The 23,139-nt window shown below is 45.3% G+C and overlaps 1 protein-coding gene across 6 annotated transcripts in view; it reads left to right on the top strand.

Moving 5' to 3' along the window:
* Positions 1-23,139, top strand: part of LOC121584877 (smoothelin-like) — a 100,198-nt gene that overhangs the window by 66,133 nt on the left and 10,926 nt on the right. For all 6 annotated transcript variants that reach the window (XM_045225687.1, XM_041901071.2, XM_045225688.1 and 3 more), the window contains 2 exons: positions 5,770-6,420; positions 11,448-11,521. In XM_045225687.1, the coding sequence (XP_045081622.1) occupies positions 5,770-6,420; positions 11,448-11,521 (725 nt within the window). The remainder of the gene's footprint in view (positions 1-5,769; positions 6,421-11,447; positions 11,522-23,139) is intronic.

The following is a 23,139-nucleotide window of genomic DNA, read 5'->3' as shown; positions in this document are numbered from 1 at the left end:
GCTAGCTAATGACAGCATGAAGCCAAGCAAAATGCAACGACACCAGGAAACAAAACACCAGGAGACAATTGGTGAAGGTCAGGATTTTTTTGAGAGGAAGAAGCAGGTGGCACTATCAAAAAGATCCACAGACATCAGAAAAGCATTTGAAAGAGCAGGCAGTGATTTACACAGAGCCACGGAGGCATCATTTGATTGTTCGCTATTAATTGCCAAGGCTAAAAAGCCGCACAATTCTGGAGAGCAGCTAATCAAATTTTTATAGCTATGGACTCGTATCTCTCGTCCAACAATCTGCCTTATGAGAATATTGTTGCATGCTGCACTGATGGGGCTGCAGCGTTGATGGGCAAAAACAAGGGATTTAACAGCCGATTTAAGGAAAAAGCCCCAGGGTGCGCAATTTTCCACTGCATGCTACATCGCCAAGCATTGACCAGTAAAACACTTTTGGAAGACCTTAGTAACACGTTGGCAACTGTTAAAGTTGTAAACTTCATTAAGGCTCGCCCTACTAACAAGAGACTGTTTGCCCAGCTGTGTGAGGATGAAGCGCATCAAACACTGCTGTTACACACAGAGATACACTGGTTGTCACGTGGACAAGTGCTTGTGCGTTTTATAGAACTGCAGGAAAAAATAAAGGAATTCTTGCAAGATCACAATCGACCACTGTGCGAACAGCTGGCTGATGCATTCACTCTCTACAATGAGACAAACAAGAGGATGCAGGGTCCTGAATCAAACATCATGCAGTGCAAAGACGCTCTCGTCGCTTTTGTGCGGAAACTGAAGTACAGAGTTGGAAAAATGTCAAAAGGGGAGCTACAACAATTTCCACTGCTGATGAAACTGCTGATTAAATTTCCACTGTGCCTGCGTCTTTACGCACTGAGTTTACCCGGCACATGAACATGCTTTGGGAGGAAATTAAATCCTGTTTTGCCGATGTTGCCGAATACTTATCAAAGGAATCGTGGGTGATGGACCATTACATTTGCAGTCTTGAGGACGTGGAATACCTCGGCTGTGAAGATGAGCTTGCTGACCTTCAAGCCGATTCTGTGTCAAATACATATTTCCACGAGAACGGATACAAAAAGTTTGGGATTGTCAAAGGACACGCTGTTGCACCCAGACTGGCCAAACACGCAGCTACAACGGTTATTCTACCATCGAATCTGGGTTTGGCTGTTGCCAGGAGAATGCTACCTGCCCGAATGCATAGTGCCAACTGTAAAGTTTGGTGGAGGAGGAATAATGGTCTGGGGCTGTTTTTCATGGTTCGGGCTAGGTCCCTTAGTTCCAGTGAAGGGAAATCTTAACGCTACAGCATACAATGACATTCTAGACGATTCTGTGCTTCCAACTTTGTGGCAACAGTTTGGGGAAGGCCCTTTCCTGTTTCAGCAAGAAACCCTGTGCACAAAGCGAGGTCCATATAGAAATGGTTAGTCGAGATCGGTGTGGAAAAACTTGACTGGCCTGCCCCGAGCCCTGACCTCAACCCCATCAAACACCTTTGGGATGAATTGGAATGCCGACTGCGAGCCAGGCCTAATCGCCCAACATCAGTGCCCGACCTCATTAATGCTCTTGTGGCTGAATGGAAGCAAGTCCCTGCAACAATGTTCCAACATCTAGTGGAAAGCCTTCCCATAAGAGTGGAGGCTGTTATAGCAGCAAAGGGGGGACCAACTTCATATTAATGCCCATGATTTTGGAATGAGATGTTAGATGAGCAGGTATCCAAATATATTTGGCTGTGTAGTGTAGGTTAATTGGGTATTTAGAGACAGAAAGCCGCTACAACCACTCTGACAGAATTAGAGTTTCTTGGCTGAGATGGGAAAACCTGCCAGAAGGACAAACTCGATCCTGGGACCCCCTTGGTTGCACATTTTGTTTTTTACCCTAACATTTCATAGCTGATTCTAATAATCAAAGCTTGATGATGACTTGGTTTGGCAAAAACCAAAACGTGCACCCAGGGGGTGCCCCAGGACTGAGTTTGGTGAAGTGCTGTAAAGCAGATTTTCCCAATCTGGGAGAGTGGCCAGATGGAAGCCACTCTTGAGAAAAAGGCCCATGACAGCACACCTGGAGTTTGCAAAAAGGCACGTGAAAGACTGAGAGCATAAGGAAAAAGATGATGTGGTCTGATGAGACAAAAATTTTACTTTTGGGTCTGAATGCAAAGCGCTATGTCTGGAGAAAACCAGGCACAGCTCATCACCCATCTAACACCATCCCTACCGTGAAGCATGGTGGTGGCAGCATCATGCTATGGGGATGCTTTTCAGTGGTAGGTACTGGGAGACTGGTAAGGATAGAGGGAACAATGAATGGAACCAAATACAGGCAAATCCTTGATGTGAACCTGCTTCAGCGTGCAAACGACCATAGACTGAGGCAAAGATTTACGTTCCAACAGGACAATGACCCTAAGCATACAGCCAAAGCAACGCTGGAATGGCTTCAGAACAAGAATGTGGAAGACCTTGAGTGGCCCAGCCAAAGCCCAGACTTGAATCCCATTGAAAATCTGTGGAGAGACTTGAAAATTGCTGTTCACCGCCGCTCCCCATCTAATTTAACAGAGCTTGAGAAAATCTGCAAGGAAGAATGGAAGAAAATCCCCAAAGCTGATACAGACATACTCAAGATGACTCAAAGCTGTAATCGACGCCAAAGGTGCTTCTACAAAGTATTGACTCAGGTGTGAATACTTATGTAAATGAGATACTTCTGTATTTCATTTTCAATACATTTGCAACAATTTCTAAAAACATGTTTTTACTTTGTCATTATGGGTTATTATGTGTAGATGGGCGAGATATTTAAAAAAAAAAATCCATTTTGAATTCGGGCTGTAACGCAACAAAATGTTGAATAATCAAGCGGTATGAATACTTTCTGAAGGCACTGCAAGCACTTACGGGTCATGGATTTTTTTGTCCTGTATACTTTGTAAATGAATAATAAGGGTGAAAATGATGGATAATGTGCACAATTATCGATATATTTTATACTAGTTATCATACAAATAATTATTTAAAGCTGTAATATGTACACTGAAAAAATATATAAACGCAACATGTTGGTCTCATGTTTCATGAGATGAAAAAAAAAATCCAGAAATGTTCCATACGCACAAAAAGCTTATTTCTCTCAAATTGTGTGCACAAATTTGTTTACATCCCTGTTAGTGAGCATTTATCCTTTGCCAAGATAATCCATCCACCTGACAGGTGTGACATATCAAGAATCTGATTAAACAGCATGAACATTACACAGGTGCACCTTGTCCTGGGGACAATAAAAGGCCACTCTAAAATGTGCAGTTTTGTCACACAACACAATGCCACAGATGTCTCAAGTTTTGAGGGAGCGTGCAATTGACATGCTGACTGCAGGAATGTCCACCAGAGCTTTTGGCATAGAGTTGAATGTTAATTTCTCTACCATAAGAAGCCTCCAACGTTGTTTTAGAGAATTTGGCAAGACATCCAACCGGCCTCACAACCGCAGACCACGTGTAACCACGCCAGCCTGTGGGGGGTGGGGGGTCTGAGGAGTATTTCTGTCTGTAATAAAGCCCTTTGTGGTGACAATCTCATTCTGATTGGCTGGGCCTGGCTTCCCAGTGGGTGGGCCTGGCTGCCAAGTGGGTGGGCCTATGCCCTCCAAAGGCCCACCCATGGCTGCACCCATGCCCAGTCATGTGAAATCCATATATTAGGGCCTAATGAATTTATTTCAATTGACTGATTTCCTTATATGAACTGTAACGCAGTAAACTCTTTGAAATTGTTGCATGTTGCGTTTATATTTTTGTTTCGTATAACTTTTTCAGTGACTTGACCAAATTCACATAGAAATGTGTGTTATATATCTGTCATTCTCATCGAAAGCAAGTCTAAGAAGCGGTAGATCTGTTCTATGTGCGCTATTTCTATACTTCCCGTTCTTACGTTTTGTTTTTATGTCTTTTAATTTTGGCTTTGTACACCAGCTTCAATCAGCTGAAAATACAACATTTTTGGTTATAGAAAATATATTTCACAGCGGTTTAGATGGTACAATGATTCTCTACACTATACTTGCTTGTTTTGTCACATAAACTGAAATTAAGCGAACTATTAGAATATTAGCCACCAGGAAATGGCAGAGCGATTTCTGCGTAGTGCGTCTTTAAAATATTTCTGAGATATGTGATTTAGTTGTTTATTTTTTCAAGCCTAAATGGTCAACAATGTTTTTTGTGTGTGTACTCCTATCATTTATTGGACTGTACAAAATGTTCTGTACATTGTGTCCAGTAAAAGTGGTGTCCATTCTACTCAGGAGCACTTGTAGTTTCCAAATCCACAGATTTTACACCCCAATCAATCATCGCTGCTAATGTTGTGTCCCTTATAGCCCCCATGCAGTCTTTTTAACTGTATTTTTAAATCATCACTCTGTCTAATAAATAACTGTGTTTATTTAATGAAAATAATTCCAATATACATTTTTTAATCATTTATTTCCCTGAGCCTCTTTTGGCCATTGGAATGCTCCGTCTGATCATATGGGCGTTAGGTCAGATATTTACATACACAGCCCTGACTTTGTCATTATGGGATGTTGTTTGTAGATGACAAAATGTGGAGTAAGTCAAGGGGTATGACATACTTTCTGAAGGCACTATAGATGTAATAACCTGACATTTAAAGTGGGAGCCAGACCGGATGTGTGCCTCATTAATTGTGCTTTACTGTTCAACTCCACCGGCAGTGTTGATAACATCACACCAGAGGACCTGTGAGCTGGAAGCCCTTAGTGCTGCTGAGTTATAGCTGTTCCTCTAATATCAAGACGTCCTGCTCCCTAACTCCTATCAGTTGAATGGCTTCCATTTCGAAGGAGCCTTGCAGGGCCAGCATGGCCGTATAGGGCCTGTCATACAGGGGAAGGTGTGAGGTGCACCGCTAGAGGACTGGATAGAGATACGAGTGCACAGGATCATCTATCTGTCTGTGTGTGTGCGCACGTTTGTCTTTAAACTCTCTGTCCCATGTAAACACTGGTCCGTGTCCGCAAATGTTTTGCCTCCATAAGGGAGACGTCGGATTGTACCTTTATCCTCTTATATCCTTCTTTTTTTGTCTTTCGCTCCCTAGCTCTGGGCCCTTCGTTATAATCTCCTCTCTGTGGCCCTAGGCTCCTAAAACGTTGTGATTCTCAAGCACACTAAATCGATATTATTAAGCGGGAGGGAACTGCTTCCGTAAATGAGTGGAGCCTTTCCCTGCATGTGATGAAAGCAGACCATCATTCTACTGTACATAAAGGAGCAGGAATCCAGAAACACTCAGGCAACCTAGAAATATAGCAAATCTGTCAGCTTATGGCCAATGCTGACGCACTGAAGGAGAGGGAGAATGAGGGAAGGCGAGGGGGATTGAAGAAAAGGAGGGGGGCTGGAAAAAGGGGGAGAGCGAGAGAGAGAGAGGGAGTTTGAGAGAAGGGAAATAAAATCAAGGGATTTGTAGAGCGCTTTAGGATGAGGAGTGAGGCAGTGAGTGTGCTGCTTTGCGTTCTGGGGATTTTAGTCATATTGCCCCGCTGAAGACTTTGAAATGTTTCCAGTCTTTGTGTGTCAGCTGTACTGGAGGGCTGGGTAATTAACTACTGAGTTTGTATTACTTGACTGTGTCTGTGTTCCTCTGTTCTTTGCTACTGTGTGTAAATCATTTCCACTAACATGTTGTCTGTGTTTTGCAGTGCCTGAGAAGAAGGAGACGGTTGTCTTGGCCCCGTTTGGCCGGGTTAACTCTGTGCGGGACCGTATGCGTAAGTTCACAGAGCCCAGCCCCAGTCCCAGTGACCCGTTCCTGAAGAGGGGCTCTCAGTCTCTGAGGAACGGGACAGCCCCCAGTGCCCGAGTCCTAGGCAGAGCCACCGAGCTGAGTGAGGGGCGAGCAGCAGGGCCAGCCAACCAAACAGCAGGGACCACAGCAGTATCCATCAGCACCCCTACAGACAGGCACGGGAGACCGCATGTAGGTTCTACATCCTACTCTTCATCCTCCTCTTCCTCAGAGAACCTTGTCCAATGCAAGGGCACAATTCAGTCAGGAGGCGTGGCCACCAAAGATCTGCAAACCGCTGCTCAATCCATGAGCACTGTAGGCGGGGCGAAGCAGCCGGCTGAAAAGCTGCTGCACTCCTCGGGCATCTCAATGGAAGACAAGACCCCAGGGAGCCAGGGAGAGGCAGACCCCGACATGAAGACCTTCCTAACTATCGAGATCAAAGATGGACGCACCATCAGCACCTCCTCCTCCTCCTCTTCCTCTTCCTCTAGAGGCAACCTGGCCTCCATGACCCCCATGGCCCCACGCATCACCACCAACGCCATGGGACAGAGAGCAGGTAGGAGCACTGCCTAATGGATGCTAGATAGACTTCTGGTTCCAGATTCTTTATCTTTACAGACCATAGCTTTTGATAGATTTGAGTTAAATCCAAAAACAGAAGTTGATCTATGAAATGATGCGTTACCAGTGGTACCAGGCAGACTTTTTATTTTATTTATTTTTTATTTCACCTTTATTTAACTAGGTAAACCAGTTGAGAACAGGTTCTCATTTACAACTGCGACCTGGCCAAGATAAAGCAAAGCAGTGCAATAAAAACAACACAGAGTTACATATGGGGTAAAAAAACATAAGTGCCTGAGTGCCTTGAGCCTACATCAGTCATAGACGTGCCTTTAAATATTTTCTCCCTTTTAAATCTTAGAATAGATCAGCAAACATTACCAGTGGAGCATTTTGGGCCATTTTCCATCCCTCCAGCCCAGTGTACTGCAGCAGATCATAGGCACTGGTTCTGTGTGTGGAGGCAGACAGTGTAGATACTGTGTGTTTCCTGCTCTGTCCCAGCTCCACCTCTGCATGCTAATATCAGCCTTGAGATCCCACTGGAATCCCTGTTGCCTTGGGCCACCAGAGATGCCACAGGGACAGGGGTCAGTCCATATAAATAGAATGCATTTGTATGGGTAAGTCAGCAGGGCTGAACCCCAGGCTGAGGACAGGGCATGGCCAGAGTTAGGGCCAGGGAGCGTGTGAGTGTGTGGGAGCAGGGGTCTGCTGTGGACATGAGCAGCATTGTCTCTAAAGATGGGCAGGCACGCTGTGTGGAGGTGGAGGGGGAATGGAGGGTGGTATGGGATCAAGAACACACAACAATGGGCAGTTAATGAGTAAACCGTATGATCTTACACCACAATACGCTGTGGTCTCTCTGTTGCATTCCTGCAGAGTTGGCGACATCCACAACAGACTGGTCTGTGTACCACTCTGTAAATGCCATACAAACACTCATACTGTACACTAGTACCCAGGCATACGTTGTAAACACAAATTGTGTTATTGCTGAACTATTGCTAACTTTATCCTACTCCTGAGGGGTATCCTAGAAGCAGGTTTGAGGAGATGGCAAGGTAACGTTAGTCAACTCTCAGTTCAACTCGGGATAACCTGTCATATGAAAGTGGCTAACCTTTTAGCCAGGTAAAATTCTATGGCAGCAAATCCTTCAGAACTAACCTTCTCCAGGGCAGGCTAACTCTCGATTAACTCTGAATGAAATGACTGAGACGCAAGTTGAGGACCAATGAAATCGGATTCCATCCGTCTTGCAAAGAACCCTTCAGGAAGACGACTGATTAAATATTTTATTAATAATGTTAAAATATATCACATTACGCATTTAGTCAACTTCACGCAATGTAACACTTTCGTATGATTTAATACAAATACGTATTGGTAGGAGTGGGGAAAAAGGTGCTTCTGTATTGATAAGCACACCAAAGACGCTATTAACGATAATAATAAGTAATAAAATAAAGACTGCACTTCTAAAAGCTTATTTCACACCATGAATTTGCAAGATAACTTTTCTATCATTTTGTTTTCGGCACAAACTAAAATATGACTCGCCCATGGATTGATGTTTCAGTATTATCTCAGTTAAGATTTTCGGTGTTCAACTAGCCATCTGCGACATGCACCCGCAATTACAAGCCTGCTAGTGTTAGCGGCAGGCAGACAAGCAATAGCCACCTTCGTAATACGTACAGTATGAAGTCTGAGCTGGAATGTGAAGCTAACTGAAGCTGTTAGCTTTAGAAAACCCTGAGTATATCTAGCTTACTTCGTAGTATACCCCTCTGGACACCTACTTGTATGTGTCTGTAAATACAGTGTGTGTTTCTGTTCGTCTTTCTGTGTATGTTAGTGTTTTTGTGTGTCTCAGAAGCGGCCTGGTCACAGCTGCTGTGGAAATCTGTCCAAACAACCAGTCTTGTGCTCTAGCACTTTCCAGCCACCAGGACCTCCAACTCAAACAGTTTACTTAAGACCCTGCCTGGAGCAGGATTATTACAGCACCCAGTCAGACTCTGATTACCCCCCTCGCCTGATCTCCCTCCTCCCAGACCCTCTGACAGCTCCACTGGGCTTCTTCAAGAGGCCAGCGTTAAGCCCAATTTTCTCTAATGGCTTTGGGCTCCTTTTTTGGAAGCTCCCTGTCACTGACTGAAGACTGGCTTGGAGAATGTATTGTGTTCACCCAGCAGCTCCTAACAACAGTCCTGAGTGTACAGTACAGAACACTGGAACGGATCAAACAGGCACTTCTGTTTTACAGCTGTGGTTAAACTGACCTAGCTGCTGTCTTATGTAGTGATTTTTCTGCTATTAAAATCCTCGGGCGGGCTGCCTAAGAGTTTTTCGGGAAGTCTAAGTCCAAACAGTGTAAAAATATATACAGTGCATTCGGAAAGTATTCAGACCCCTTGACTTTTTCCAAATTTTGTAACTTTACAGCCTTATTCTAAAATTGATTAAATTAATTGCTTTCCTCATCAATCTACACACAATACCCCATAATGACAAAGCAAAAACAGGTTTTTAGAAATGTTTGCAAATGTATATAAAAAAACAAAACAGAAATACCTTATTTACAGAAGTGTTCAGACCCTTTGCTATGAGACTCGAAATTGAGCTCAGGCGCATTCCGTTTCCATTGATCATCCTTGAGATGTTTCTACAACTTGATTGGAGTCCACCTGTGATAAATTCAATTAATTGGACATGATTTGGAAAGGCACGCACCTGTCTATATAAGGTCCCACAGTTGACAGTGCATGTCAGAGCAAAAACCAAGCCGTGAGGTCGAAGGAATTGTCCGTAGAGCTCCGAGACAGTATTATGTCGATCTGGGGAAGGGTACCCAAAAATGTCTGCAGCATTGAAGGTCCCCAAGAACATTGAAGGTCCCCAAGTGGCCTCCATCATCCTTAAATGGAAGGAGTTTGGAACCACCAAGACTCTTCCTAGCGCTGGCCGCCCGGCCAAACTGAGCAATCGGGGGAGAAGGGCCTTGGTCAGGGAGGTGACCAAGAACCCGATGGTAACTCTGACAGAGCTCCGGAGTTCCTCTGTGGAGATGGGAGAACCTTCCAGAAGGACAACCATCTCTGCAGCACTCCACAAATCAAGCCTTTATGATAGAGTGGCCAGACGGAAGCCACTCCTCAGTAAAAGGCACATGACAGCTTGCTTGGAGTTTGCCAAAAGGCACTTAAAGGACTCTGACCATGAGAAACAAGATTCTCTGGTATGTTGAAACCAAGATTGAACTCTTTGGCCTAAATGCCAAGCGTCACATCTGGAGGAAACCTGGCACCATCCCTACGATGAAGCATGGTGGTGGCAGCATCATGCTGTGGGGATGTTTTTCAGTGGCAGGTACTAGGAGACTAGTCAAGATCGAGGGAAAGATGAACAGAGCAAAGTACAGAGAGGTCCTTGATGAAAACCTGCTCCAGAGTGCTCAGGACATCAGACTGGGGCGAATGTTCACTTTCCAACAGGACAATGACCCTAAGCACACAGTCAAGGCAACGCAAATCTCTGGAGAGACCTGAAAATAGCTGTGCTGCGACGCTCCCCATCCAACCTGACAGAGCTTGAGAGGATATGCAGAGAATAATGGGAGAAACTCCCCAAAATACAGGTGTGCCAAGCTTGTAGCATCATACCCAGGAAGACTCAAAGCTGTAATCGCTGCCAAAGGTGCTTCAACAAAGTACTGAGTAAAGGATCTGAATACTTATGTAAATGTATATTTCATTTTTTTATTTGTAATAGGTTTGCAAACATTTCTAAAAACCTGTTTTTGCTTTGTCATTATGGGGTATTGTGTGTAGATTGAGGAAAAACTATTTAATCCATTTTAGAATAAGGCTGTAACGTAACAAAATGTGGTAAAGGGGTCTGAATACTTTCCGAATGCACTGTATATGTATATTTTTGAAATTCATTTTCAGGATGGAAAACTCTTAATGATCTATATATTGTTCAATAATATAATCTTTGAGAATCACCAAAATAAAAGCTAGACAGTCAGCGAGAATTGTACATTCCAAAAACAATGAATTTAGCAGTATAGATTTGATTATGTTTGAGCATAGGAACATAGCATTAGCCATGTCAAAATGCATAGAATTGCAGGAAATTAGCTTTAAAACTGCAACATTTTCTCTCCACTCCATGACAAAATGTGTAGAATTGCAGGAAATGTGCTTTAAAACTGAAAAAAAATATCTTAACCTTCTTCGAGAAATTTTGAGAATTGCAGGTAATTGGCTTAAATATTTAAACATTTCTCTACACCGCCAAGGTGGGGGCCTCTATAATGTTCTCCGAAATCCAGCAGCACCGACGGGCGGACCGTGCCCATTGCAACCACCTAAGCCCCTTTTTGATCCAGAAAAAAACCTATTATGATGGTCCCCAGCTTAGTGTGTGTGTGTGTGTGTTAGTGCACAGGTCACATGAAAATGTATGTGTGCAGAGAAAGATGTAACATGAGTGTTTATATTAGCAGTGACGGGGTCCATAGTGTGACTCACTCATTAGATATGAGACCTTCCTCACTCGTAACTCACTCAATACCATCCTTTATGACACCATTTCAAGTTTTATTTGTCGTATGTACAGGATTCACATGGTATACACCGTCCAACAAAATGCTTACTTGTAGGTTCCTTCTCGACAATGCAACAACAATAAGAAATAATAAAAGATAAGAATATGAATATAAAGTGGCTCAGTAGAATATATATTTTTGTTTTGCATAAGTATAAGATGGCACCATGACCGCTTATGTAAGTGAGTGATGGTCCCCTCAAGGACACTCAGAGCCATCCGCACATCATCATGTACAATGTTCAAAAACATATATGCTTAGGGGACTTGAGTCTATTTAACATGTAACTATTTATGGTTAAACACTGGTGGTGTGCTGTGACATTGTTTTATAGAGCTTTTGACACTTCAGCTCCATGTAAGTCTCTCACTGTATGTCTCTCTCTCTCTCCCTGGCAGAGTTGACCATGGGTCTGATAGCGACCCCCTTCAAGATCTCCTCCTCCAGCCTCACTTCCGGATCCTCCTTCAAGGTACTGTAACTCCTCCTGTCCTGGCAGAAACACAGGGTTAAAGACACACTCCAGCTATTTTTTTTACTTTTCCTGTTGAAAACAATATCCCAAGTATAATACAGTAATGTACACACACTTTCAGCAAAATAGTTTTTTAGACACAACTGCAAACTTCAAGGAATAGGGCATTCAAGGAGTTGGTCTGATGTGATGTCATTGGCCTCCCCCCTTGCTTGAGGGACAATAGAGGAGCAGTAGAGAACAAAAGAGGAAAGGCCCACCCCCCACTTGTGCCATGACATGTCATACCTGGACCACCTATTGAGATGTGCCTTTTGTTAAGTAAATCAGGTGTTAAATGAGGTGAAAAGGAGACTGGAGTAGGACTTTAAATGACTGTAACACGTGTCAAACCTGAGTTCTGCATGTCATGCCTTTTAAAAGCTATCAATACATGTTGGACTATAAGTTGAACAGTCATGGTTTACCTCTTGCCTTGAAATGTTAATTTCAACATTTTTTAAAAATCATCGTTGTCACAAAGCACTTGCCCCAAGGCCCCTAAAAGCAAGTGCCTCAGGCGCCTAATGAGAGCGAGAAAGGGAGGGAGAGAGAGCGAGGGAGCAGGGTGGACTTGGTGTTTATCAAACAAAGAGTGTGTAGCTGGTCACATCTTTCCTTGTAGGGTATGAGAAACAGACAGAGAGGGAGGGAGGTGCACTGGGCACTTCATTCTCTCTATGCCCCATACCATCCCGCCTGAGATTTATCTCTGTACTGCTTCCTAAATCACACCAGTCTCTCCTCATCCACATCAAGTACAGTCTCATGCCACCTCCCTACAATCCCATGCCACCTCCCTACAATCCCATGCCACCTCCCTACAATCCCATGCCACCTCCCTACATATCCAATGCTGTCTCCCTACACTCCATGCCATCTCCCTACAGTCTATACCACCTCCCTACAGTCCATGCCATCTCCCTACAGTCTATACCATCTCCCTACAGTCCATGCCATCTCCCTACAGTCCATGCCACCTCCCTACAGTCCATGCCATCTCTCTACAGTCTATACCACCTCCCTACAGTCCATGCCATCTCCCTACAGTCTATACCATCTCTCTACAGTCCATGCCATCTCCCTACAGTCCATGCCATCTCTCTACAGTCTATACCACCTCCCTACAGTCCATGCCATCTCCCTACAGTCTATACCACCTCCCTACAGTCTATACTACCTCCCTACAGTCCATGCCATCTCCCTACAGTCTATACCATCGCTCTACAGTCCATGCCATCTCCCTACAGTCCATGCCACCTCCCTACAGTCCATGCCATCTCCCTACAGTCTATACCATCGCTCTACAGTCCATGCCATCTCCCTACAGTCCATGCCATCTCCCTACAGTCCATGCCACCTCCCTACAGTCCATGCCATCTCCCTACAGTCCATGCCACCTCCCTACAGTCCATGCCATCTCCCTACAGTCTATACCACCTCCCTACAGTCCATGCCATCTCCCTACAGTCTTAGCCACTCAACTAGACGATGACACAGGTCGTTCCGCAAAATGGGTGCCTTTTGCGTCCCTATGATATTTTCAGTAGAAATTGTGCACCAATATGGAATTTTAAAAGCCTGTTATATAAATGATGTGACCTTTTATATAGACCACATAGATAATTCAATACATCAGCAAAATTCAGCAAATTCACAAGTCCCTCCGTCAACCCTGTGTCACTTCTAGGAAGATTTGAACCCACTTAATCCCAACATTTCTCCAAGTTTCACCATCATGGTAAAGCCCTAGTTGCTTTGACAAAGTCATTTATGATTAGATTATTATTTATTTAATGTGATTAGTGATTAATTTACATCTGTCCCTCATTTTAAGGTCATTCTGTTACGTGAACTAAGCTCTCGTTTTAATGTGCAGAATTTATTCCTTAAAAAAAAAAAATTGTCAAAGAAACATTGAACATCTAATAGTCACATCATAGAGTAAAAGCATGTGAGCTGGTTCTGCTCTTTTTGGCAATTTCCTGGTGTCTTGTGGTTGGAAACTGAGTGGGTCGAGCATAACATGTCAACCGTGTTACCCATAGATAGGCTAGAAACATTTCCCCCAATTGCCACTCCCTGTTGCACACAATTAGCTTCAATTCCCCCTGTCACAGGGGGATTTATGTCTGACTTAAGAAGAAATCATCAACCCTGTTACTTTGTGGCAGCTACTGTAATAGGCTATACTATAGTCATTTTTTTTCAATTTAACTTCTTGAGATACTTGGAAAACTTGTTATTTGCAATACATTTGAACATGTGCTGTTTATGACAGAATGTTAAAATTAGGTCAAATCAAATCATTTTTTAATCAAGTTATACTTCTTAAAAGGAAAAAGCTCTGTCACGAGTGAATGAAGGGAAGTGAATGTAGGGCAAGGGAAAAGTGTAGTCTAGTTTACTCCTTAATGGTTCTCTATTCCACCCCCATGTAGAGCAGAGCAGTAATCTGGTTAGGGGGATCAGGGCTGGGCGGATGCTGCCTGGGGCTGGGAGGTGGGGGGGGATGTGTTAACCCTGCAGTCACACACATCCAGACGGATACAGACACCGATAGGTGGCTCTTACACACACACAGACTGAGCGAGACAAAGGGGCAACAACACATTTATTCATTCTGCAGAAGATGAGGTGTATGCTTGACTGAGCTAGGCATAATCAGGACAAATAGGTAACTATGGTCGAGAGTCTTGCGTGTATGTGATGTGTTACAATTTAATTTTAAAAACTTCCCATTTTCAGTGGTGAACTCTGTTGGCTCATTGTGAAAGTCATGGATAGAACCATTGGAATCTTTCGAAGTCCTTTTTGTAAGGATTTACACCAAGACAGTTACACTACATATGTGCACTGTTCCTTTTTGTGTAGGCAAACGGGGACTCTTTTTCAGGCCAAGCCACTAGCATGGTGCTGCGGATTATAGCATGGTATATCAGTTACTGTTACTCAAGCCCTGAATTGTTATTATGGTTCTAATGCGATTTGTTATACAGCGCTGTCAGGGGTTGGGGTTAAGCCTTTGAACTTGACACGTGCAGCAAAGTGTAACGCTGAAACGTCCTGCTTGCATAGACATGTTGCATATGTTAGCAGGTAGGTTGTGCAGACACAAATGAGGGTAATAAGCAAGCAGAAAGAACACTATGGTAATGACTGTCTCATGAGGTCTTCTGTCTTCCGTGGTTACTGTGAGGATGGGAGAGCCACAGGTGGGCCTCCTCACTCTCTCCCTGGGCTCTGAAAGTGAGCAGGGTCCCTGAGTTAACCTTATAGCCCTCTGGGAGCTGCTGCCGGGCTTATTCAGGTTATTAGACAAACGTGGAAATAACTCCGCTAATGAGATTTGTGAGGGAAGCTGGCAGATGCTGTGTTCGCTCTGGGTTAGCATCAAGCAGGGCTGCTGCACTGTACCTCTGTCCTGGGTCGAGGCCCCACCACCTGTCCACATAGTCTCTCAGGCCCATGCAAGTTCAAGGGTGCGTGACAATGATGTTACCAGGACGATGGATTTGTCTGGATTGGCTTCCAGTCCCATCAATAACAGGCATTGAGTGATCCTCATTCACATTTCTCTGTCCTCTATAGGATCGTAGAGTTGTATACACGCTGATGGAACAGTCCTATTATGGATGTCTTGCAATCAGAGTTGTGTGATAAGAGGGTTGTTTTGGATTAGTTAGTCTTTATTGGTGTTTGGTAAAGGAGCAGCCATGGGGTACACAGACTGTCTGTGATCTGTGTGGGTGGTTCTTTGCTCCTCTCTGGTGGTCTGTCCTCAAACCTTATCATCGTTATCACCCTTAAACACAACCAGTTACTTAATGATGGCTTAGGTTCAGATAGGCTTTTAGACTGGGAGAATGCAGATAGGAAAGCATTGAGTCTTACAGTGGGCAGAATAATAACAACACATAAACTCTAAAGAAAGCGAGCAAGAAGCAGCTGAGGGAGGGATCATAAATAAGTAATGGTAAGTAGAAGGACAAAAAAAGTGGGAGCATTAAGGATGGAAATGGAGGGTAAGTAAGATCAACAGATGGGTAAATAGGGGAGACAGTGAAAAACGAAGTACAGAAAGGTGAAAGGTGGAACGGAGACTTAGGCTAAGTGAGAGTGAGAAAGAGGGAGTGCTGTTGGAATAGCTCTGTGTGTGTGTGTAGCATATGGGACCGGCCGCTGGGGTTATTGATGCTCACGTCGGCCCTGGCTTAAGTACCCTCAGCTGTGCCCGCTCATCTCTGCCACCCGTCCAGGCTGTCTGCTGACCGTGCCCTCGGGCATAAATAATGCCATCGTTCTGTCTTTGCGGCGATGACGGACAAGCAGTGGCTCTCCTGCGGGCATGGAGATTACAGTAGAGCCCTGGGTCACACTGGTAACGCTGCACAGGGGTATATGGCCACAGTCCCAAAGTGAATGATCAACTGTCAGTCCTGGCCCCTCACTGTCATACACCACACTAATCTTCCTATTATCAGCACAGCCTGAACACACACTCTGAACACGGGTTACCCAAACAGCACACATGTGCCCTAGTGTATGGCCCCTGAACGGGGCTTTTGTATAGGAAAGGAGAAGGGGAGAGAGAGATGAGGTCTCTGACTATTTTGGAGATTATTTTGTTAGTGCAGCCATAAGTCAGAAACAGTGTGTTACTGTTTTATCCCTGGTGTTTTATGACTATATGACTTCAAGCTGTGCTCTAAGAGCATTTATCTCACTGTGCTGTTCTTCTCTGGAGGGGGGCCAGGGTGAAGTCCCAGCCGAGTTTTATTGGTAGGTTCTGGATAAAGCTGCTGACAATTTTTAGACACTCTCTTGTAAATAACTGCAGCGGGGTCACAACTATCAAAGACATTGTCACTTCTCTGAGACGGACACAATTAATGTCTATCTGAATCACACAGGCGTGCCTTAGGGCAAAAATACAGTCACTTGCTTATTATACAGATAAAGAACATCTAGAGATATAGAGAACATCCACACATGAACATTCACTTGCACAACACATGCTCTCTCTGTCTCTCTCTGTCTGTCTGTCTGTCTCTGTCAGTCTCTGTCTGTCTGTCTCTGTCGGTCTCTGTCTGTCGGTCTCTGTCTGTCGGTCTCTGTCTGTCGGTCTCTGTCTGTCGGTCTCTGTCTGTCTGTCTCTGTCTCTCTCTCTGTCTCTCTCTCTCTCTCTGTCTCTCTCTGTCTCTGTGTCTGTCGGTCTCTGTCGGTCTCTGTCGGTCTCTCTCTGTCTCTGTCTGTCTGTCTCTCTGTCTCTCTGTCTGTCCGTCTCTGTCTGTCTGTCTGTCTCTGTCTGTCTCTGTCTGTCTGTCTCTCGCTGTCTTTCTCTGTCTCTGTCTGTCGGTCTCTGTCTGTCGATCTCTGTCTCTGTCTGTCTGTCTCTCTGTCTCTGTCTCTGTGTCTGTGTCTGTGTCTGTGTCTGTGTCTGTCTTTCACTCTCTTTGTCCCTCTGACTCTTTCTCACGCTCGCGCTCCCACACACATGCTCAAATATGCACTAACAAAACAGACTGTGTTTTGACACACACACACACACACACACACACACACACACACACACACAAAACCTTGTTGCAGTGTTCAGATGCCCCTCTGTGTGTGTGTGTGGGCCAGACTAAAGTGATGTCCTTGATGGGGTCTGACCCACTTCTCCTGGCCTGCCTGGCCATAGTCTCTCTGGCCTGCTCCCCGTTCCTGGAAGCTGCTCTGCTGTCCTCTAAATCCCAGGAAATCAGCTCAGTTACACACACACTATCAATATCAAGGAATTCAATGAATGACGATATATTGATAAAATCACCAGTGTTGGGGTCAATACCATTTAAATTCCAGTCAATTCAGGAAGTACACTGAAATTCCATTTCCAATTCTCATCAATGCTTTTCAATTTGGAAAATGTTGAATTGGAATTTGGTTTACTTTCTGAATTGAAACGTACTTAAATCCAACCCTGGAAACCACCATGTCAAATAACTACAAAAATCCTTGTTTTCAGTGAACACCGCTATATTACTTAAGCACCATTAGTCAAGAACCATTTAGGTGTGTGTACCAGAGGTTAAGAAAATTTTTACATTTTACATTTTGCAGATGCTCTTATCCAGAGCGACTTACAGTTTAGTGAATGCATACATGTTTTTTTGTTTTTTTTGTTTTTTCATACTGGCCCCCCGTGGGAAACGAACCCACATCCCTGCCGGCCAAACCCTCCCCTACCTTGGACGACGCTGGACCAATTGTGCGCCGCCCATGGGTCTCCCGGTCGCTGCCGGCAGCGACAGAGCCTGGACTCGAACCAGGATCTCTAGTGGCACAGCTAGCACTGCGATGCAGTGCCTTAGACCACTGCGCCACTCGGGAGTCAACATTAGAACAACATTACGTGCTAAGAGGGCATGCTTGTGTTGCACTAACCTTGTTCTCCTCATATACTGTAGTTTGAGTTCAAATGATTTGTTTCATGCAGACCTACAGTGCTATAATTTTCTAAAATTGGAATCGTTATGAGCATTCGATACATGTACACAAACGCATGCTGGAGGCACACATTCATGAAGACACAGACTGTTCAACACTCTCTCAAAGCATTCAACTTGACACACAAAGTACTTGAAGAATGTACACGTAACAGCAGCTGGTCAGACCACTGTGATACTCTATTCTATCAGCAAGTTCCAAAGCAAGCACACGGCAGAGAACAGCTAGCCTTTTCCAAGAGCCTTCCCTACGGCCAGGGTCAGCCAGAACCAGGTTCAGGTTGTCTATAGTCCACCACATTGACCACCCTCTGTCTCTATCTTACAGCTCTGTGTGCTTCTTAGGTTCTCCTTACCCCTGGTGACCTGTCCTATGACCTGACCCATGTAGCTCAACTGACTCATAATGTCAAGCCTGAGATAAAGTAATCCTTCTACCCCCCTTACTCCAACCCCGCCTCCCCCCCCCCAAAAAAAGTTGTAAAGTGGTTATCCCACTGGCTATAAGGTGAATGCACCTATTTGTAAGTCGCTCTGGATAAGAGCGTCTGCTAAATGACGTAAATGTAAATGTAAATGGGAGGTCAAAACACTTTAAGCAAAACTCTAACTGCTGAGCCCTCTCAGTCGGCCAGACACAGAGCCCCATCCAAACCCCAGTCGCCTGCCAATCGAGGTGTGAAGGACAAGGGCTCTAAATAAAAGGGGAGTTGAGAGAGGGAGAGGGGGGGTTTCTGAATTGTTGTCACCCGTATTTCCCCTCCGGCCCCCACCAGACACCCAAGCCTTGACTGGCTCAATGGAATAATAGATGGGGCCAGTGATAAATACACATGTCTATGGCACCTGAGGGGAAAAAAGGGGGTGGGGGCCTCTGCTGCCTTGGAAACAGGATTCCGTGCATGCTCATTGGCTGTCTGGGATTTGTGGGGGGTATAAAGAACTAGAGTTTTGGAGGGTCTCTATAAACAGGCAGACTGAGAGAGAGCCTACTGTCCTCTTCTCCCAGGGGATACGTACTGAAAACTCAACACACAGCGCTCTTGGATTGTTTAACTCTTAGAGCTTGATTCGGTTCCTAGAGTTGAGTTGAAGGAGAGGGACTTTGTGTCTCATTGTAACGGGATCCGACCTTCGGTGTGACTTTTGATACTGAGAGAAGTTACCCACCATGCCTGGCGTGAACCTGGACTTCCTGTCGGCCTCAGAGGCTCCACAGCCCCTGGTGGGAAATCCAGGCAGCCTGTGTGCTGAGTCTGGTCTGGAGGAGGTGATCGGTGACCTTCTAGCCCAAGATCAGGCTGAGGAGGAGGAGGGTGAGGGGGGTGAGTGTGGGCTGGAGCTGACACTGCGCTGTGCCGTGGGGGAGATCCACAGTGACCTGCAGGCCTTTGGGAAGCGGGTGGATGCACGGCTGGAGGAGGCTGCGGCGCGTGTGGTTCCTCTGTCTACAGCTCTGGCAGCTCTGCAGGAGGAGAACTTGAGGCTGCGTATCCAACAGGAGAGGCTGGCCCGCCAGTTGGAGGCTCTGTGTCAGGCCCTGGGGCTGCCTGAACCCCCACCTTACACAGCCTTCGTCCCGGAGCCCACACCCAGCACTCCCAATGACCTCCAACTTCCATCCAGCACACCCCTCTGCCCTAAAATGCCCGATGGGCCAGACTGTGAACCTGAGGCCACCCCGGTCCCCCACCGTCCCACCTTTGCCACACGTCGTTCTTCCTCCATCTCCTCTCTGGTAGGACTAGGAGGCATCTCGCACAGCAATAGCATGGTATGCCTCTCTCTCTATGCCTGTATGGATCCCCTCCTGCCAAAATATTTATCATCAGTTCTAGCCTTTTACTCTTTACTGACACTCTCTTCCCTATCCCTCTTTGACGCCTAGATATTTTCCTCTAATCTGAATGACAGGTTTTCACATCTTCAATGAGCATCTGATCAGTCTAGGTTATTTTATGGTTTTATTGGCTGTACTAAATCAAATCAAATGTTATTTGTCACATACACGTGTTTAGCAGATGTTATAGCGGGTGTAGCAAAATGCTTGTGCTTCTAGCTCCGACAGTGCAGTAATATCTAACAAGTAATATCTAACAATTTCACAACATATATCCAATACACACAACACTAGTAAGAAATGGAATTTAAGAATATATACATATATGGACAAGCAATGACAGAGCGGCATGGACTAAGATACAGTAGAATATTATAGAATAGAATGGAATGCAGTATATACATATGAGATGAGTAGTGCAAGATATGTAAACATTATTAAAGTGACTAGTGTTCCATTTCTAGTGCTCAGCTTGACAGCTTCAGTCTGCAGATTAGAGATCATTGTCAGTGCAGATGGCTGGTTACATCAGGGTTGGGGGTGTCATTGTGAAGAAGTGGATTTACCCGTAACTAATCAACTCGCCAGCTTTATCTGCGTGCCTTTCTGTAGCCCCTCCTTCTCTCCTCCTGTCTTTTTCCACCATCTGTCATGAGGACAGTTCCAACAGCATCTCTATCATCTCACATCATCACCTCCCATCCACAAAGACCTTCTCTCTTATCTCTCACTGTTTCGTGCCAGCTCCTCTCTCATTGTCTGTGAGTGTGTGACACCTGCATTTGTCACTGATGTGCTTTAATCCCATTGGGTGGATGTTGGGGTTTGTGGAGGTGCCCTCACTGCCCTGGAAGAACCTGGCAGAGTGTTTGTTTGTGCATGTGTTCCTGTTTGTTTCCGTGTTCTGTCAGGGGACACACTTCCTGCGGTGGGAGGAAGTGTCCTGTTTGCTGTCATTTAATCTTCTGAGTAACCGCCTGGTCATGATGAAAGCCTCTGGTCTACTGCCCAAACACTGGGCTCCTACGATCTCTATGGTACTCTCCTCCTAAACTAGGTCCCTAACATTGTGTTGGACTTGGACTACACTTCAGTCTTTTAGGAACTCCTCACCTCTCTTCGACATTACGATTTTATTTGGGATATGTGGCTCAGAGTTCACACTTCACAGTGATCCTGGTCAGATACTGAACCATACCCCTCTCTGTGGCCAAATGATGGTTCACAGCCTGGGTGCTCTCTCTGATTACATCTCAGGTGTGTGACACACCAATGTCACTCCATCAGCCCCCCTATGGTCCAGACCCTTTGTGATTAGGGGACTCGAGAGATTGGACATGCTCCTCAGCGTTCTAGAGGCAATCAGACTGCTCTTGAACCCTGCAGCCGGCTGTAGTCCAGATCAAGAAGGTCAGCTCTGCTCTGTGTTTTGACTGGGGTAAAGGGAACCCAGCCAAGGAGCTGACAACATAGTGGCTCTCTCTCTGTCCTATGTTACTTACCTTCTAATTACTCTGATGGTATTAGTCTGGTATTAAACACCGGTACCGCTAACACTGACACAGATAGGCTCTGAAACCTGTTGACCTCTCTGCTCTGTTGGTTGGGCAATCAGACTGTATGTTTCTGTAGATTGGTGTCTATGTGAAGGTTTGCCAAGTCTGTTATTCCTAATAATGTAATGTATTCTGAGCTGCTCTGAGTGACAGAGCGTCCTGGCTCTATAGTGTATGTTTATTGTTGCATGTCCACATGGGTTGATGACATTTTGAGGGATATTGAAGGGAATTTATGTGGTATTATTCAGCTGGACAGGGTCCTTAGCCCAGTAATGCTCCCAGACCAGCTGGTCCTGTCAATCAGGCCTCTCCACCCAGAGGGAAGCTGTTCTCATTTAGTTCAGTCATGTCACAGACTGACAGATGACTGGGATGCATGGAAGCTGATCTTACCCGACCCCTACTCTTAACAATGTGGTAGTATATAGATACACTTCTGCCTCAACAGCTCTTACATAACCTAGTCCTGTAGGTCTATAGTATACAGACACTCTCAATGGCATAGTGTTAGACACAACTGGACACCCTTAGCATAATGTACACTCTCATGCAAGAAGACAAGAAAGCCTGTCTCTCTCCGATCATCAATTAATTATAGATGCAGTTCTGTTTACATAACTCAGTACTAAAGGTGTACAGACACATCACACAATGGCATAGTGTTAGGCACACCAGCCACTTTTGTTATTTATATTTTGTATTTTACCCCCTTTTTCCCCCCAATTTCGATCTTGTCTCATCGCTGCGGAAGGCGAAGGTCGAGTCATGCGTCCTCCGAAACACCCGCCCGCTTAACCCAGAAGCCAGCCGCACCAATGTGTCGGAGGAAACACCCTTCAACTGACGACGAGGTCAGCCTGCAGGCGCCCGGCCCGCCAGAAGGACTCGCTAGAGCGCGATGAGCCAAGTAAAGCCCCCCCCCTAACCCCACAATGCCCACACATGTCCATGCATCTGTTCCAGTGAGACCCTGTTTGTTTTGGTGTTTTTTTGCAGGGCCGTGTCCAAGAACATTCCACTGCGGTCAAGTGGCTCTCACTCTGATCTGTCCCATGGGTCAGACCCCTGAATCTCAGTCCAGACCTCCAGAACCAGAACCAGAGGCCACCCTGGATCACACAGCTCTGGCTGCACTGGGGCTGGGGGGGGGCACCCTCTCCCTGGCTGGACTCTCTGGGAGGAGAGGGGGGTGGTGTGTGGGCTGATGGGGACAGTGCCCGCTGTCTGGGACGAAATTTGGACCTGCACATCTACAACAAAAGCAAAAAGTCTAGCAGACCAGCCCAGCCTCTGTAGTCTGCAGAAGGCATGTGGCACCATATGAAAATCTATTTAAGAGGTGTTATCTATAGGCTTTATGGCCACTTAAAATAAACAGTTACAAAGACAGTGGTATCTTAATGGAAGACTGTGCTGTGTTTATGTCCATGTCTCATCGCCTTTCTTCGCCTGTCAGCAGTGGCAGCACACAAAAACCCTACATCTCTCCTGTCTGTAACAGCACTGACTGAGGTGCACTATCTGTTCCTGGACAATGTGCTTGTGCTTTTACAGTACTGTAGTGTGTATACTACTATATCCTGTAGGAGGAAGGAGCTGGCTTCTATCCTACACAATTTACATTCTTGCAGCTCTACAGGCCCATAGCCAAAGTAGTGCTTTACTCCTGTCACATGACATGAGCCC

The sequence above is a fragment of the Coregonus clupeaformis genome, chromosome 16 (assembly GCF_020615455.1).
Source record: "Coregonus clupeaformis isolate EN_2021a chromosome 16, ASM2061545v1, whole genome shotgun sequence".
Taxonomy (NCBI): domain Eukaryota; kingdom Metazoa; phylum Chordata; class Actinopteri; order Salmoniformes; family Salmonidae; genus Coregonus; species Coregonus clupeaformis.
Note: the sequence above shows the minus strand (reverse complement) of the source record. Positions and strands in the feature narration are given on the sequence as shown.